This window comes from Empidonax traillii, unplaced genomic scaffold, assembly GCF_003031625.1.
Source record: "Empidonax traillii isolate 1590-97213 ecotype Southwest subspecies unplaced genomic scaffold, ASM303162v1 scaffold660:size391163, whole genome shotgun sequence".
NCBI classification, from domain to species: domain Eukaryota; kingdom Metazoa; phylum Chordata; class Aves; order Passeriformes; family Tyrannidae; genus Empidonax; species Empidonax traillii.
In genome coordinates, this window is record NW_020955853.1 from 4,002 (window position 1) to 22,194 (window position 18,193).

Sequence of the window (18,193 nt, forward strand, 5' to 3'; positions counted from 1 at the left end):
AAGGTCATTTCAAAGCATTGCCTGGAGAAAGGCACTACAATGAAGTCAGAGAAAAATAGCTTCGTATGAATGCAGATGGTGCAGGTGAAGGATTGAGCAGAGGCAGTTTAGCAGCATGGGAAGAGAAAGGGCTTGCATTTCAAAGCGAAGTGTGTGCTGATCTGCAGATGTCTTGAAACAGATGAGGTGAATCACAAGGAAAAAAAGGCTGTGAATCTGCACTTCCTCTGCAGGATAGGGAGAGAGTTTGCCACCTCCTCCAAAATGCTCTCTGGGGAGTCATGCCTAGGGAATATTTGGTATGCCTGGTACTCTGCTTTTATCTCCCCTTAACAATATTTTCTGCCTCTCTTGCAGGTTGCAAGAGTGTTCACTATGACCTTGTCTTCCTCTTGGATGCCTCCTCCAGCGTTGGAAAAGAAGATTTTGAAAAAGTTCGTCAGTGGGTGTCTAATTTGGTGGAAACTTTTGAGATTGGCCCAGACAAAACCCGTGTGGGTGTGGTGCGATACAGTGATCATCCAACCACAGAGTTTGACCTGGGAAAGTACAAAACCCGTGAGGAAATCAAAGAGGCTGCACGAAAAATTCAGTATTATGGGGGTAACACGAACACTGGGGATGCTCTCAGGTACATCAACACCTACAGTTTTTCCAAAGAAGCTGGTGGGAGACTTAGTGACCGAACTGTTAAAAAAGTGGCTATCCTTTTGACTGATGGAAGGAGCCAGGATTTTGTCTTAGATCCAGCCACTGCAGCACATCAGGCTGGGATTAGGATCTTTGCTGTGGGTGTCGGAGAAGCCTTAAAAGAAGAACTTGATGAGATTGCTTCAGAGCCCAAGTCTGCTCACGTGTTTCATGTCTCTGATTACAACGCCATTGATAAAATTCGGGGGAAGCTGAGAAGACGTCTCTGTGAAAGTAAGTGGAGCTCTGCACAGTTGGAATAGGTTCAGTTAGCATGTAGGTATGAAAAGGTGTGATGTTTTTTTCTTTCATGCCTATAATTCTACACTGGTAGTTCTTTATTTTTTGTCTTCTACTCTGATTCTGTAAGAAATCACTGTTCAAGGCCAGGTTGGGTGGAGCTTTGAGCAACCTGATCTTGTGGAATGTGTACCTTCTCATGGCAAGGGGCTTGGAACTAGGTGATCTTTAAGGTCCTTTCCAACCTAAACCATTCTATGATGTCATGATTCTATGATTGTATAGGTCAGCTTCTAGTGGATAACCATGAATTTCCTTTTTGTTCTGATATTTTTCAACTACTTCATAATATTTTGGACTATTGAATATGAAGGATGACATCTTTTTTATACACAGATTTTGGGTTATTTTGTATAGGAATTATTTTTTTCCCCTATACTTTCAGCATTTTACCATGAAAAAAAATGCTCTGGGAATGATCCTTAAGGAAGCAAAGGGATGTTTGTGCTTTTCTGCCTTTCAGCATCCCAACTCTACTGACAACTGCTATTCACTAGTGCTCTGGCTGTCAACAGCATAAGCCTCGGTGATGTTTTGAACAACTTTTAATGGAGAATAATCTGTGGAATTTGCACAGAATAAATGACTGAATTGCCAGCTCCTTGCTGAAGAGGACAGGCATAGCATTGTGAGTGGTATTTCCCAGACATTTAATGGGAAAAGCAATCAAACAGCCCTTTCTCCTTCCCCCACTGACAAATCACTCTCTCATTCTCAGTGGCTCCATGAAAGCTACCTGATTTTGCTGCTTTTTGCAGTGTGTGTTGTGGTTACTGTGAGTTCTTTCAGTCAACAGCATGAGACACCACTCTTGTTTCATGGTCTGAACTTGGAAGACAACAGCTGGGTGCGATGCTGTGACACATTGCAGTGTTAGATTAACCAGGCCTGTGAGCTGGCAAGTTTTTCCTGTTAATGACAACAAGTTGCCTCAAAAAAAAAATAGGCCTTGAAGCTGATGTGAAGATCTTTCACTGATCTCTATGACCTCCATTTTGGAAAAAAAAAAAAAAAAAAAGTGTTAACATAATGCTCTGGCCATAAATTGGTATGGATAGTGTAATGAATTCAAATGGAAGTCATGGTAAATAATGCCTATAAGCTATGCAGACTGAACAAGATCAGTCTTTTTTCCCTGAAAATCTTATGTAATCATACACACAACTGGGCTGTAATAGAGAAGAGTAAGCCCTTCTGGTGGGCACACTTGACCAGCTCAAATAACTTCCTACTGCAGCTGCTGAATTTCCAAAATGTGATTTTCCTTGGAATTCTATTATTTTATATTTTCTAAAGCAAGTGTTTTCTGTACTTTGTGCCTGGGTCATTGCTTGTTGCCTTCTCAAAAAATCATTTATCTGTCTGTCAGAGTATAAATCCACCTTTCTGTGGCTTTCTGAGCCCATACTGCGTCCACACGGGCGTATAAACTCGTTCTCATTGGACTGCAAAGGACCACTGGGAGCATCCTTCATGCCGAGTGCCACGGCAGTCACTCTCCAAGGTCTTCTACCTTCACTGGTGAACTAGAGTTCAGTAAGAAATGAAGGCTGTAAGGAGTTTATCACGTCTCTGTTGTTCCCTACTCCTCAGGAGGGGGACTTCTTGCACTCTGCTTCAGTGTGACCTCTACATGACCACAGGTCCTGCCAGGATCCTGCTCCAGTGTGGGCTTCCACAGCGTCACATCCTCTTTCAGATGTCCACCTGCACCAGCACTGGGTCTTCCATGGGCTGCAGGTGAATCCCTGCACCTCCATGGGCTGCAGAGACACAGCTGCCTCACCATGGCCTGCACAGGAATCTCTGCTCTGGAGGTTGGAACACCTCCTCCCCTCCTCCTTCACTGACCTTGGTGTCAGCAGGGCTGTTTCTCTCACATGCTCTCACTCCTTGCCTCTGACTACAATTGCTCCTGAGCAGTAACTTTTTCCCCTTAAATAACGTTATCCCAGAGTCTTCCCTAAGTCTTTTTCTTCCTACATGTAAAGCAGGGAAGCTGCTCTTTGGCAGAATAAGTTTATTAAATCATGCTTACTTATAAATATAAATATAAGCATACTATAAAAATATGATATAAATCATACTTATTTAATTTACTGTTTTGCATGCAGAATGTTTTTAACAGGCATTATGTTTAGATCAGATCTGAGCAAACATGAAGATCTTCCTGTTGCTGAAGCCAGCCACTGAAATAGAGGATGAGATAGCGAGACCACCATCAGCAGAAACACTAATGCAGAGAGCAGTTACTTTTTTTGTTATCTGAATGTAAGGTGGAATTGTTCTGAAGGGTGGAAGAAGCCTGATGGAGAAGAGGACCAAGTGATTTTATGTGCCTGTGGCACTTTTAAATTCCATATTAACACAGGAGGAACAGGGCAGGAGTTCACTGTAATGGCTGGACCTTCCACATATTTAGAATGTAAAACTTTTAATAGCTGCTGCAGTAAACTTTCAGTGGTTTTAATTACAGCATTGCATAAAACAGGAACATACAGACCGCTGGGTGTGTGGAAAACGTGACAAGGGCACATAACAAGCTTCTGTTTAGTTTGTTCACATTCTGAGACAAAGCATATATTTCCATAGCCAAGCTCAGGTTTTAATAGACATAATCCCTTGTGAGCTCTAGGGAGACACACGAATCAGAGGACAGAAATGGCAGGAAGTTTTTTTGTTGTACTGACCAGTGATGAGTCTTCCAGTCCTTGTACTGCTGTGCTAACAAAATGTGAAGGGTCGTGAAGTGATATAAATGCTGGATTTCACGCCAGCAGCTGCTCGGAATTGCTTGTCTCAGGTCTCACTGGACAACTGTCCAAGACTCAGTCATTCCATCTTGCTATATTTGACTGAATTTATTGCTAAGAATATGTCATTAAATGCATTAATAGCATTTTAGCTTTCATTTGATCTTGTGGAAGAAAGCATAGCAGAATCAAAAAATAACATGTCTGCTCAGTAGGACACTATGGTAGTGGGAGATATTTCTGCCAATCATCTCCATTACATTCTGGACTATATCTGGCAGGCAAAAATGGGTGATGCTTTCACAGGAAACCAAGAGAGACAAATTCTGCTGAAATTCCAGAGATGCTACATGCTTCCTAAATACAGTTCCTGCTTATATGTATAACAACATACAGCTATGGAATATTTAAAAATATACTTGCATCTGCTGCTGGTAGGTAAATACTAGTGTTATGCTTATCAAAGAGAGCAAATTACTTTGATTTCAACCCATATTTATCTAAAGCTGGATTTGATAAGTTGATGCATGTACAAAGTTTTCAGCCTGTGTTGAAATTGGCAGCACTGGTGTTTAACATTATCACCATTTAAGCCCCACCAGGGGAGATGTTGCAGTGGTGACCAAAACACCCCTACCTGCTCAGAGGTGATTGTTTCTCAAAAACATTGATTGCAGTGCTTGGGATGCTTCAATACCTGAGTTTATTCTGTGATCGTTAAGCCAGACAGGTGATAAGATACAGGTTGCAAAGCTGAGAAAAAACATTCTCCAGAAATATTCTCACTCTTTAACTGCCTCCATAAACCAGAAGCCTGCGACTTGGCACCGCTGGAGTACACGACCTGCATGTGCCATTACTAAGCCTCTACTTGTCTATAAAAATTAGATTTCACAACTTGAAAATAAATTTGGCTTTAGAGGTACAGTCTTGGCTAAGGTTTGTGTGTTTTTTTTCTACAGCTAGTAAGAGGAGAAACATAAGCAGATGTTTTCTAAGGAAGGACTACAGGAGTATTATGCTCAGCATTAGTCTATGTTCAGTAGTGACTGTCTACAACCAGTTTTTAGTTGCCAGTGAGCTTGATGAGTTTCTCTGCAAGTATGTGGAAGACCAAAGGACAGTCATCAAATGTTTTGCAAACAGAAGGAGATGAGGCTGAATTGTTTCAACAGTGGGTTGGTATCGATGGTTTGTCATTGATTTCAGTTGATGTAGTGAGGCCTCTCATAAGATATCAAAAACAGTCACATGTCCATATGATTCACAAAATTTATTTTTCTATTTTATGTGTCTTTGTTGACTTTGAGCTGTGAAAGAAATGCATAAAATATAAGACTTATGCTACCACTGTTCTGTTACTGATGAAAAAGGGCTTCCAGCTTTCAAGACAACACCTTGAACAACACCCAAAAGAATAGCCTGAAACCTTCAGAGATGTCTCTTTTTTCCAAGGTCAGCTTTGCTCAGGTTCATGATATATTCACAGAAGAACAGCAAGCTGTTTCTTCTTGGCCTTTAGTGTTAAAAATATCTCATGCACAGAGACCCTGATGCACCTGAATTGCTGTGTCTTGACTGACAGCTACTAAAAAACTAATCAATATAGTCAAATCCCTCATGAATACTGAAACATTGGAGCACATCACCACCTAAGGGTATTTGCCTAACTGTTGACCCCCATTTTGTACTTTCTGATGAGCTTTGGGATTTCATTGTAAAAGCATTCATTTCTACATAGTTTTTTTGCATTAGACATAAAGGAATAGGAAGGGAGGTGAAACTCAACAAAATGTTAGGAGTGAGAATACTAAAGTATTTTCATGAACTCACTTGTGGTAGTTTTAGTTTGTTCAGTTTGTGGGTTTGGGAATTTGTAGAACTGATTTTATTGTCATAGTTGGAGTATGACTTTATGTGGATTCTTCAGAAGTTCAGCTTAGCTTGGTCTTCCTGCAAGAGCCCCTTTTCATCCCTGTGATGCCTTGCAGGAACCTTCTACAAATGTGAATGAGGCTTCTTGTCATTTGGCAGAACTTGGTGCATGCTGCAAGGGCACCTATACGTTTACTAGGAAAAAATCTGTGACATCTGCCTCCCTGTTGAACTCAGAGAAGCTTGAGGTGGTTTGGACTAATAACAGATGTCTGACAGACTGGTTAAAGTCTGATCAGCACAGTAAGTGCCATGAAGATGATCTAAGTCTTGTGCTTCTAGCTCATTTTACATCACATCTGCCACAGGCAGCATTCTCAGTGGAATATTCCTCATTGTGCTGCTTAAGAAAATGTCCAGGCTGCGTGCAGCATTTTGATCCTCACTTGAAAATCTAGTCACTTCCTGATGGTTTGGAAAGTCTGTTAAAGGCTCAGCAGACAACTCCTGCTTTTTTAAAAGCTGCAGCTGGGCAGTGACCCAGCTGATGTCACCTCTGATATGTCCTGCTGCTTCTTGATGCTCTTCTCCCACAGCTGCAGTGGTGGCTTTCTTAAATTCTGTAACATCTCCAGCTTCTAGCAATCACTCATGTTACAGATGACAGGATTGCTCATCCTTTCATCACCACACTTGCTGGCTAACTGCAGTTTCCTGTGAAGGCATAAAAGGTCTGTGATAGAATTTCCAACTGATTTATCTTTTGCTTGAAAATAAAAGAAAAAAAGTCACTCTTAATGGTTGGGAGGAGATAAAATATTTCATGGGTTTAGTGGTGATCTTCTGCCATTGAGCAGGTTAAAGGACAGTCTGGTATCTTGGATTTTGGCTCCAGGAAGTACAGCAGAGATATTCACATATTATTTTTTTCTCTTACAGAACATTTTATTTTCAAATCAAATGTCTGAAACTCTTAGATCTAATTTTCCACTTGGTCCAGTCATCACCACCTGAGATGAAATTATTTTAGAGCTGGTGTCTGGCAGGCAGGAAGCCTTGGTCTCTGGGAATGACTGCTGGTTGGCCCTCAGTTCCTCCACAGGTCACACAGAAATGATTGTTTTCCCAGATCTCGACTACAGCTCTATTCTGTGATCATTTCAGTTTTTGCAAGTCCAAAGAAGGGCATCAAAGCTAGTGAAGGGTCTAGAACATGAATCTTTTGAGAAGGGGCTGAGGGAGCTGGGAGTGTTTAGTCTGGAAAAAAGGAATCTCACTGGAGATGTTATTCCTCTCTGCAACTACACGAAAAGAGGTTGTAGCCAGATGGGGGGGTCATTCTCTTCTCCGAGGTAACAAATGATAGGAAGAGAGGAAATGGCCTCAAGTTGCACCGGGGAAGGTTTAGACTGGATATTAGAAAAATTTCTTCAGGTTAAGATTAGTTAAACACTGGAACAGTCTGCCAAGGGGCAGTGGTGAAGTCACCATCGCTGGAGGTACTTAAAAGATGTTTAAATGTGACACGTGGGGATATGGTTTAGTGCTAGAGCTGGCAGTGCTGGGTTAACGGTTGGACTCAATGTTCTTAAAAATTTTTTTAAACCTAAGCAATTCCCCGATTCTAAAAAACATTCTATTTTCCTTGGCACTCTGAAACGAATAGGTTTATTCTGAGATTTGCAATAGTGCTGGTTTATGACCAGTCCCGCTACTAAAAAAGAAAGTCTTGTTCTTCCTGACTTCCCTCTCCCATCTGCCAGAACAGGCATTTACGTGGCCCCACCATGAATTAGAGCAGGGAGCCAATGAATATTTTTGTTTTCTTTCCCAGATTAGTTTTTACTCAGATTTAGTTCACCGTGCAACCACAGGGACACGTGTTGTCCCAGGGGAGGAACTGGCACAAACTGAGAACAACTAACTGGGAGTGGAAGACCTGGATTTTCTCCTTTGGTGCAGTAGGAGCTCATACCAGCTTGATGAACATTAGTTAAGGACTTGAGAAAAAGGAGGAAAATCCTCCACATGCTCATACTGCAGATGTGAGCCTGTGCTCTGCTGTCCTCTGGTTTAAGTGTGCGCAAAGTGGATTGCTAGGCAGGTTTTTCCAATTCAAACTCTATTTTGAGGCTTCAGCACAACTTGCTTGCCTTGAATAAACAACCTGCTTAGCAAAAATATCCCCTGCAGATGGATCTCTTCAGGATTCTGTTTCATTTTCCTTAAATAGGCCTTCCAGTATGTGTAATTGTGACTGCTTTACTACTGACTTAGCTCCCAGTTGTTCAGGGAGGGATGACAGAGCTCTCCCTCCTCAGACACACTCCTTGCCTGGCTGGGAGCATCTTGCTGGGATTTGTTGGTAGGAGGGATGAGCAAGCTTGCCACCACCTTGTCTTAGATACAGACTGGCTGTCAGTGCCTCCAGGCAGCACTTTGATATTTCTGTGCACCCAGGTAGCTTCTCTCCCCTAGAATGGATGTTAGCTGTGTTAGAGTTTCAGAAAGGGATTTATTGATTTATTTTCCTTCCCTTGTACGTTGGAAAAAGTGAAGTCTTAGACATTGCCTCCAGGTGAGGAGGATATTTCAGCAGCTCTGGCCCGCTCGTTTTCTTTTGCTAAGGGAGAAAAGATATGAATCCAACAGTCATGCAGAGTTTTAGAAATAAGTCTGTGACAAAAAAATTATTTTACTTCTTTCCTTTGATAGAGCTTGTGAGAAAAGGAGTATGTTCCAAACCTGAAACTTCATACAGACCACTGGGAACATTCATATGAGATTCTGAAGATAGATATATAATAAAATGAGATCAATTAAACCTTTTGCATTTACCTTTCTTATCTCTAGCTTCTTTCCTTAGCAGTTGCAAACAAATAGTAGCATCATAAACCACAATCACTTTACACAAAGCAGTGAATCTCTGGACTGACAATAATGTCTTGTCTGAAATCACAGGATCTGGCTGGATGATAACATCTCCCCTAGCTTGTAATAGTTTTTCTTGCATTTCAGGAAAGAAATCTCTGCGAGCAATGTTTGATGCAGAGTAAAACTAATTGTAAAGCCAAAGAGATTAGACTCATAACAAATAAAAGTCCCAGACATTAGAAAGAAATATTGAGACAATCAGGGTAAGTATAGGTCTCAGTGGCAGGAGAAATCACATCGTATGAAAAAGTAATGTGTTGTTTAGAGAAAAAAGAGGGGGGATATGCGGTGATTGTGGGAGCCATTGCTAAATAATGTAGAAGGGAAGGAGAAATAGAGAAATAGGAACAGGCAAAAGGCTGAAACATATTCTCATGTTGCTGAAAGTTATTAGTGGCTTGCTTTTCAACCCTGTCTGCAGCCCTTAATGATTTTGCAGGAGCTGTGGGTGATCAGTACTTTCAAATTTCAGCTGTGGAGTCCAGCTGCAATCACAAGGAGGCCTTCTGTCTGCTCCAGTGGAGTCCAAATGATGGGGTAAAAAAGAGGACTCATCCTCGGGGCAGTACTGTCTATCTTGGTGTTTGCCTTCTGATAGACTGATAAACAATGCTCAGTAGAAAGAATAAATACTGCTGAAGCTGGCCAGATGCTCAGCAAGAGACTAGGGCAAGGCACATAAAAAACCTCTGAGGTTTTATGTTTAGTTACAGGTTTTTCTGTCCAAGAAAAACAAAGAGATGACGAGAAAATCCTTGCCATGTGACCTTCACAAATCTAAAATATTTTAGATTTCAGCAGATCTTGTGCAGTCAGGCCTTTTTTCCTCCATTAACAGTCTCTAAAGTGACCCAGACTAAAGGACACAACTTATTTAACAACTTAGTGTTCTAGGCTTGCCTTGTTGTGGTTTATTTTTATGCTTTAAGTGACTATTCCCATTAAAATCTAATGGTCACTTTGAGCACAGTCTATAAATAAAGCTAAACCTTTTCTGCTGTGGTTAGGTGCACCTGCAAATTAAAGATTTCCTCTGCTCTCCCTTTATTTGGGTCCATATTTCTATCTAGGATAGGGAAAGCCAGGTCTTGGAGGGGTGCTATGGAGATTTAGTCCCAGTTCTCCTGATGGAGCTGGGAAAATGTACTGCAAATTATAGAAATTATAGATCTTTTCCAGAGCATGCAAACCCCACTGCAATGCATCAAAGATCCCATCAACAGCATATTATACTTCTGAAACACAGTGGGTTTCCTGAAACCTGAAGCTTCTTGTGAGATTAGTGTTTCTGTAAGCCCACTATAGCAGTGGTGAGCTTGGTCTCTCGGAGCTGGTGGGTTTTCTTGCTCCTGGCTCCACATATCCCAGCCTCAAAGTCTTGTGAGGAGTAACTGCAATGACAGCTGCAGACCCTACAGTTCAGTGTAATGAAGGAGCTTGGAGGTACCACTTGGGGTGCTGGTTCTCATGGAAGGACACAGATGTTGCTGGTCATAGGCTGCCTGTGACACTTGGGACAAAGTTTAGAACAAATACTCTGCTACCTTCTCATCAGATAGATTCACTGGAAAAATTTGTGACCTTTCACGAAGTATTGAATCAAGGTCTTTGCATCACCTGAAAATTAAACTGATTTTGGAAACAGTTTAACAGGCGGAAATGAATGATAAGAACAAAATGTGTTTAGGCCTAGGTAAGCTGATGCATTAAATCCTGAAACAAAATGGGCAGGAACACCTGTTTTTAAGAGCTGGGATGAAACCACTGCTTCCAGGTCTGTGTCCAGCTGAGCTGTCTTTAGAAGCCTGTGTTATTTATTTCTGTTGGTCACAGGCTTTTCTGTCCAAGAAAATCAAAGAGATGAGGAGAAAACCATTGCTGTGTGGCCTTCACAAATCTAAAATGTTTTAAATTTCAGCAGATCTTGTGCAGTCAGGCCTTTCTTCCTCCTTCATTAGCAACAATGACCTCAAATTGAAATGACACCATTTACTCAGGTCCAAAGCAAAGTTTGTTTTTTTAAGTTTTAATGGGTTATTTTTATGGTGTAAGTAGATTATAGAATCATGGAGACGTTTGAGTTGGAAGGGACTTTAAAGATCCTCTCATTCTGACCCCCCTGCCATGAACACAAGGGACGCCTTCCACTATACCAGGTTGTTTAGAACTCCATCCAGCCTGGCCTTGAACACTTCCAGGGATGGGGCATCCCCTCCTTCTCTGATTGAACAGATCTGTGATACGTGTAAATCTTCTGTGGTTACTCTGCAAAAGAGACATTCATGACACTACTGGAGTTCAAACTCAAACAACATAACCATTTACTTTCTCATCCTTTGGTAACGTGAGAGGGTGCATCCTTTCTTCTGGGAAAGTTTGTAAAGGTTATCAGCCCTCTGAATTTCAGCTTCTCTTTTTTTTTTTTTTTTTTTTCTCCTTTTTTTTTTTTTTTTTTTTTTTTTTTTTTTTTTTTTTTTTTTTTTTTTTTTTTTTTTTTCTCAAATAAACCAAGCCAACAAACAAAACTGAATTGTAATGTACCAGTCTGCTGAGAATACTTCTTCCCCAGTGGCAGAGCGTGGTTTAGCTGGTGGGTTATTTTTTGTTAGTAAATTGCAGGTTTAAGGATTCAATCCCACCAAGTTCCCTACAAGTTACACCCAAATACTTAATTTCTTTTCAGGAATAAGCTTGTTTAGGATGTGAAACAAAAGCAGTGGGAGCACTCTGAACACCTAGGAGAACTGCTTTTAGAAAAAGTACTAATTAGGTCCTTTAAAATGCAATTAAGAAATTCTTACAGGCTCTGCTGTGTTAATGTAGTTAAAAATGTTAGAGAATAGTTCTAAGTTCTGCATAAAATGCTTTTTGGCATGCTGTGCATTCTGGTAACTGTGGGTTCTACTGCTAGTCCAGACCAGAATAGGGAGGGTATCTTTCCGGGAAGGTAGCTCAGTTGGGTAAGGTGGCTTTTGTCACTTTCTGTCCTAAACTGTTGAACAGTAGACTCATGGGACGTCAGGTTTCTAAACTCCATTAATTTCCTTAAAGATTAATAGTCAACATTCAGTCAACATTTTTACTGCAAAGTAATGACACACAATCAACCCAGTCCACCACCTCTGCATGAGACTTGGTTTAGCTACACTGCAATAGCAATCACTGTGCTTTGTTCCTCCAGGGTTTTATAGCAAGATGGATGGCATATATTAGTCATATAAATAAAAACCTCTCTGTTTTGTCAGGGAAGACGTAACAATCTCTGTGAGAGGCTGCAATGCTAATGTGACACAAGTGGGATGGTGCAGCAGAATTTTAGTCACTAGGGCTAACTCTTTGTGGCAAATGGCTCTAATAGCTCAGATAAAAGGATGTTTCTGAGTCCAAGGCAGATGTTGGATCAGATCTGAGAATCCATAAATTGAATTAAACAATTTTTTACCTTTATATTCAAGTATCTTCAGTGAGATTCATATCATCTAACTGCAGTGGCCTGAAAGTTGTTTGTCTGGGCTCTTCTGATAGTCAGTGGAGAGGAACAGACATCTCAAGAGAGTGTTTCATCCTTTTCGAGGATGACTGTCCAAGACAGGTGACATGACTCAACCTCTAAATGCCTATCTCTTTCCACTCACTTTTGAGAGAGCTTATATAACTTACCCATTGGATTCTTCACTCTGACAGCTGAAAGCAAAAGAGTTGAATCTTTCCCTGCCACATTCTGGGAATACAATAATTTTTGCTTCCTTGTGTCAGTAAATCAGTCTGCTGGGATTTATATTACTGATGGAAATACAGGCCAGTGTTGTTGAAAGCTCAGGTGCACCTGCTGCATTTCTCATCCAGCTCCCTGATGCTGTGCGGGATTTGTGCAGTGAAAGGAGACAATGTCAGTTTAGAGAACTATTACCAAGTATTGCCATGTGTTTTGGGTCAAACATTGTGCTGCGAAATTTATTTAATCCCTAAGGGACTGCTCCTGTGAGATGGATGGTTTCCTCTCCCTTATCTTAGGCTTCTTCCTGAATGCTGTGATAAATTGGCCCTTGAAGTGAAGTGCATTGTGGTATTACAAGCTGCAGTCTGTTGACTCATTATAGCAAGGAGATAATGCTTTAAAAACCAACTAATTGCTGCAATACAATTAAGAGTAACGGAGACAGCTTTTTTAATTAATGTTTTTGAAAGACACCTTTGCTGCAAATAGCATTTTTGCTGTTGTTGTTAATTGAAGCGTGGATCCACTCATGCTTAATGATCTTTCCAGTTCTCACCTTACACAAGGTCAGACCTCAAAACAAGCTGTACTTTACTGGAATCAAAACTGGAAGGATGCCAGCTCTCAGACCAGCTGTCATAGTAACCAAACCCATGTTACTGGTGCACACCAGTTGCCCTCCCATAGAGACAAGCTAAGAATTCCCTTCAAGGACCTGGGGAACAAACCCAGTGGAAGAACTGCTGGTGCATCCTGTGGTGAATTCATCCTGCTATGGATATGATTGGAAAGGTGGAAAAGGACTTTGAGCCAATGGAGTTCGAGTATGGGCTTAGGCAATGAAACAATCTTTATTTTCTAATTATTATCATCCAGAACAAGGGGAAAGAGATTTAAACCAAAAGAGATTAAATTTAGCTCAGATATTAGCAAGAAATTCTCAAATGGTGAGGGACTGGAACAGCTTGTCCAGAGAAGCTGTTGATGCCCCATCCTTGGAAGTGTTCAAGGTCAGGTTGGATGGGACTTTGAGCATCCTGGTCTAGTGGAAGGTGTCCCTGCCCATGGCAGGGGTGTTGGAACTAAATAATCCTTCCAAAGGTCCCTTCCAACCCAAACCATTCTATGACTCTATGATTCAATGATTTATTCAATTTTTTAATGAATTCATTCTTGATGCCATTTGCAGAAGTGTCCCTGTGAATGGCACCTTGCAGTAGTTTGCTGGTTTTGGCTGGGGCAGAGTTAGTTTTCCTTACAATAGGTGGTGGGATATGATTTAAATTTGGGATGAACACGGTGTTGACAATAAAGAGGTGGTTTTGTTATTGCTGAGCAGTGCTTCTCTGCTGGATTACAGCATGGCTTGGTTTGAATATTTTGACTCATATATAAGCATAACACATATAATTCGGATCACGATAAAAAGGGGGTGCGCTCAGGGATAACAAGCACAGGGGACTGAAGTGATCCAGACCAGCCTTGGAGTCACAGATTCCTGAAAACCAGTCTCAGTGCTCCCTTGTGGAACACACTGCACGGCTCTGGCACTTTGGAAAGGTCACCTGGGTGTGTAGCCTAAGAACCTTGGATATCCATTTTTTTTACAATTCCTAACACTATATTTCCCTGTATGTATTGACCCTGTCCAGCCTCAACAGTTTTGAACCCAGTGTTCCTGCCTTATTCAGCTTATTGACAAGCTGCAATCACCACTCCCCTTCCAGAGAAATGATTCCTCTTCTACACCTGTGGCCCTTTTAGTTCATGGCTCTAATGAAAAGGGTAACAGAGCACAGAGCCAGAAGGAAATCATCATTATCCTACGTGTAATGAACAGGATACGAGCCTTAGTTGAACTGTGAGTGTATAATACGCATGAAAAAAGGCAAAATGTCCTAGAAAATTTATTGTTAGTTACAAATCAGTATATTCAGAGATGTATCTGCTATTTCTCCAAGCTATCAGCACTCTGTGCTGGAATAGTGAGTCATGCATGCTCTTTTTTTGACAGATTTGTTTAAGGACTAGTCTAACACTTGCAGAACTACAAATCTTTCAAAAATTCAGTGTTATTTCCACTACCTGTTCTGATTTCTATTAGCAAGCACAGAAGCTGATACCTGTCTTTTTTACTTGCCTGATAAACTGTTCTTTGTAGTGACCTGAAGAATTAATTTCCTTGGGCTAATATTACATTTATAATGTGTTTATCGCCAAAAACTGAGTATGTACATGCTCCCAGCTTTACATGCTGTAAGACCCTGTGGCTTCACACAATTTAAGATGGTTCACAGGAATCTGCTTAATGTATGACTGGTTCGGAATCAGGATTCTTATAATCTATAATTAGCAGTTTATCCCAGTGGGTGGGATTTTTTTTTCATGGTAAATCCTTTCACATACTATTATTTAGTTAAAAATACTGTCCTGTGTGCCTGCTGACAGCACAAGAAAACAGCATAAGATCTCTAAATAAATGGAACTAGTGGATGGGTTGCTACACCCTGCCATCACATTCAGCTCTGCAAATTATTTCTGAGTTGACTGCATGTAATTTGGCTTTGGATGTGGATATATTTATTTGTTCTAGAGCAGGGGGCCTGTAATAAAGAAAAGTCTCTCAGGTTTTTGCTTTGCTTTTCTTGGGCACTTGTCTTGATCAGAGAGTGTTAAGCCCTACTGAAATTTTCAAAAAAGTCTCTTGGTCTCACAGGGAGAAGAAAATTTTTTTATTATTATTTTTTTTATTATTTTTTTTAGTTCTTTAGTTTAGCTTACAACTAAGGCATTAAGTTTTATTTTGGAGCACAGAGTAGTTTTACTCATCCATGTTTATGCTAAGTAACATCTCACTGCTAATAATTTTCAATGAACAAGTGGTGCAGCAAGATAATAACTGTTTAATTAACCAAACGTGAGAAAGTATTACACTGATTTTTCACAACATTGTACAGCTATTTACATAAATTCTCAATTATTTCATCTTTCTTAAGTTTATACAGCAGGACAGCAAAAAACCTCAGAAATAAACTTTGGTTGAACAGACACTTAGGGCAGATCCCTTCCTTCTGGGATACTCTGAAACTTTTCCATGAGAAGTTTGGTGCACCCAGGTATAATGAAGATGCATGTTGGGGCTTAGAGATCCTGGTGTCGGATCCAAGCTCTTCAGTCCTAAAACAACTCTTGTCCTACCAGAAAGGAAAGTGTGTGAGACAAATTTAGGAATTCTTCTTAGGAAATTATTCATCATTCCTGATTATATAGGGAGGCATTACATATGGGGGCAGGAGTGGGAGTGTCCCTACACCTTCTTAGTATGCTCAGCACAGTCCAGCCCTCAAGACGGACCAGACCTGGTTCTGTAGATTTCTGGATGGTGTTTCTGCCCCTCTCTCTTCTCTTGCTGATTGACAGGCACCACAGCTATGTTGGGGCAGTTCAGGAATGGTGCAGGAGCACTTGAGGCTGTAATTGTGCAAGGCTGACCCTTTCATCTTCTGTTCTTTTCTTTTTTTTCTTCTCAATAATTGTCTCCCCTTCACCACAAAATGTACAGGAGAAAAACAACTTTTCAGGAAAAGCGCTTTGTGCCCGTAACTCCGTGCTGTGCTGGAATGGGAGGGAGAAATGCCAAGAAGAGTTGGTAAATCGATGTCAGTGAGTTCATGACAGAGGTTGGTTCGCCTGTTTTTTTCTCCCTCCACCACACCTCATCTTAGCATAAGCTTCCAAGTAACCTGGTCTCACCAGAACACATGGAGCCTGAGGGCACCAAGGACACTTCCCTTTTTACCTGCTTTGCCCAGGGAGCCTGTGACTTTTTTCCTGTGACTGGAAGGTTTCAAACTGAGCAGGAGATGAAGCATTGATCAAGTCACAAAGTAGAAGGTGCTGGATACTCATCTGATTGTGAATATGGGGCCTTTCTAGTGCAATGTGGTCACTGATGGGGGGTTCCACAACTCCCATGGAGTCAAGCATGCCCCACAATGCAACCTTGAAATAAGCCTCTTTTGGAGCACAGGCATCCTGTATTTTCTTCTCTTCTGCGCGCAGTTCTTTTAATAGCATCCACTATTTTTTTATGTATATGTATGTGCTTATATATATATAAAACTGGAAGTGGATCAAGTGATTTTCTTTCAGTAAACACAAATAAAATTTAGGGAATGGAAACCACATGGGTGGATAAACATGTTATTCATGCTGGGTGGATCTGTGCTCCCACGGGGGGAAATGTGTGCCCTAATTTCAGAATAGTACACTGAGTTTTCATTAAATCAGTAGATGTTTAATTATAAAATTTTGAATGGGAAAGTGGAGAGTGTAGACATGTATCTGCAATGAATTTATAATGATATAGTAATTTCTGTAGTTTTGCTGGGGTTTGAGGGGGATTGGGTTTATTTTTTTGGCACGTTGTTGATGACTTTCCTAGGGTTTGTAGGAAAAAACTCATGAAGTGAGTAAAGAAAAAACAGTGTCTGTGTGTTTTCCTGTTCTTGGGCTAAGCTTTTCGTTTCAATTTCTGTCTGGAATTTCATGCTGGGTGCTAAGTCCTATTCTCCCTGCACTCCTGGGTTTGTAGCTGAGGAGGAACTGTGCTAGGGTGATAGCATGAGGGAATGATTAATGTTATCTTTCACTAAGGAAAAACGTAACACAGTACACTCCCCTATGATTCTGCTAAGCAGCATTTAACCTTCCCTGCTGGATACACTCATTCTGCTATGGCAGCTCTTTTTAATGAAGGTGAAGCATAAAAGTCATGACATCCATCAGTGGGAGGTGGATACTCTCTTGGTTAAAATGGGCCAGGTCAGGGAGTGATTCTAGTAAGGCACACCACGGTAACATTAACTCAAAAGCAATTACACTCAGAAGCTTGTTACAGAGTCATAGAATGGCCTGGGCTGGAAGGGATATTAAAGATCATTTAGTTCCAACCCTGTCATGGGCAGGGACACCTTTCACTAGATCAGGTTGCTCAGAGCTCCATGCAGCCCAGCCTTGAGCGCTGACACGTATGGAGCATCCAAAACTTCTCTGAGCAGCCTGTCCAAGTGCTTCACACCTCCACATTAAAGAATTTTCTTTCTAATGTCTAATCTAAACCTACTGTCTTTCAGTTTGAAGCCATTTCCCCTTGTCCCATAGGAGAATGAAGCCATTTCTCCCATAGGAGAGGTGTTCCATCTCTCTAATGAACTTTGTGGCCCTCCTCTGAACTTGCTCCAACAGGCTGATGTCTTATCTACAAGTATAAAGAAGTTAATGCAAATAATAGATTGGTTCTACATGTGCAACTTTGTTTGTCTGGGTAGATCCCGTGTGACGGAAGCTTGGGCTTACTCAGTATTCGTGCAAATGTCAAGAGGGTCATGGTGCTGAACCTTACCCTTAATTTACTCTTTCGTTTGGACTTGTAAATAACCTTGCACTGACTAAGAAAATTCATGCCACGTTAAACACTGGTATTGCTGATGACCAAAATTCCCAAACCAGCTGTGGAATAATCTATTAGGAAGTATGACCATCAGCACCCATCATGCCTTTGGAGAAGCATGGACACAGGGAAACAGAGGGCACGTCAGCAACGTTAAAACGTTGTACTGGTGGTCAATTTCTCCTCTGTATGACAAAAGTAGAAACTAGAGGTTGCTTCTCAAGGTGGAAGTAAGAATAATATTTTTTTTTAACTCTGAGGATACTTAATTACTGGAAGATCACCTGTGGTGATGGTATAGTGTGTTCCTCTGGCTTCTTTAAAATTAAGATTGATGTCTTTGTAAGAGATGTGATCTTGTTCATCTTGGCCTCACACCTCTGACTTTAACAGCATTTTCTTCTGAGAAAGGGAAGATTATTTTCTAAATGAGCAGATATTGCTGTGGGGTATGAAATGTCTGATGTCTTG

The 18,193-nt window shown here is 41.0% G+C and overlaps 1 protein-coding gene across 1 annotated transcript in view; it reads left to right on the forward strand.

Moving 5' to 3' along the window:
• Positions 1–357: 357 nt before the first annotated feature.
• Positions 358–18,193, forward strand: part of COL22A1 (collagen type XXII alpha 1 chain) — a gene marked incomplete at its 5' end in the record, with an annotated part of 191,465 nt that continues 173,629 nt past the window's right edge. Inside the window, one exon of the mRNA XM_027899352.1 lies at positions 358–924. Within this exon, the coding sequence (XP_027755153.1) occupies positions 358–924 (567 nt within the window). The remainder of the gene's footprint in view (positions 925–18,193) is intronic.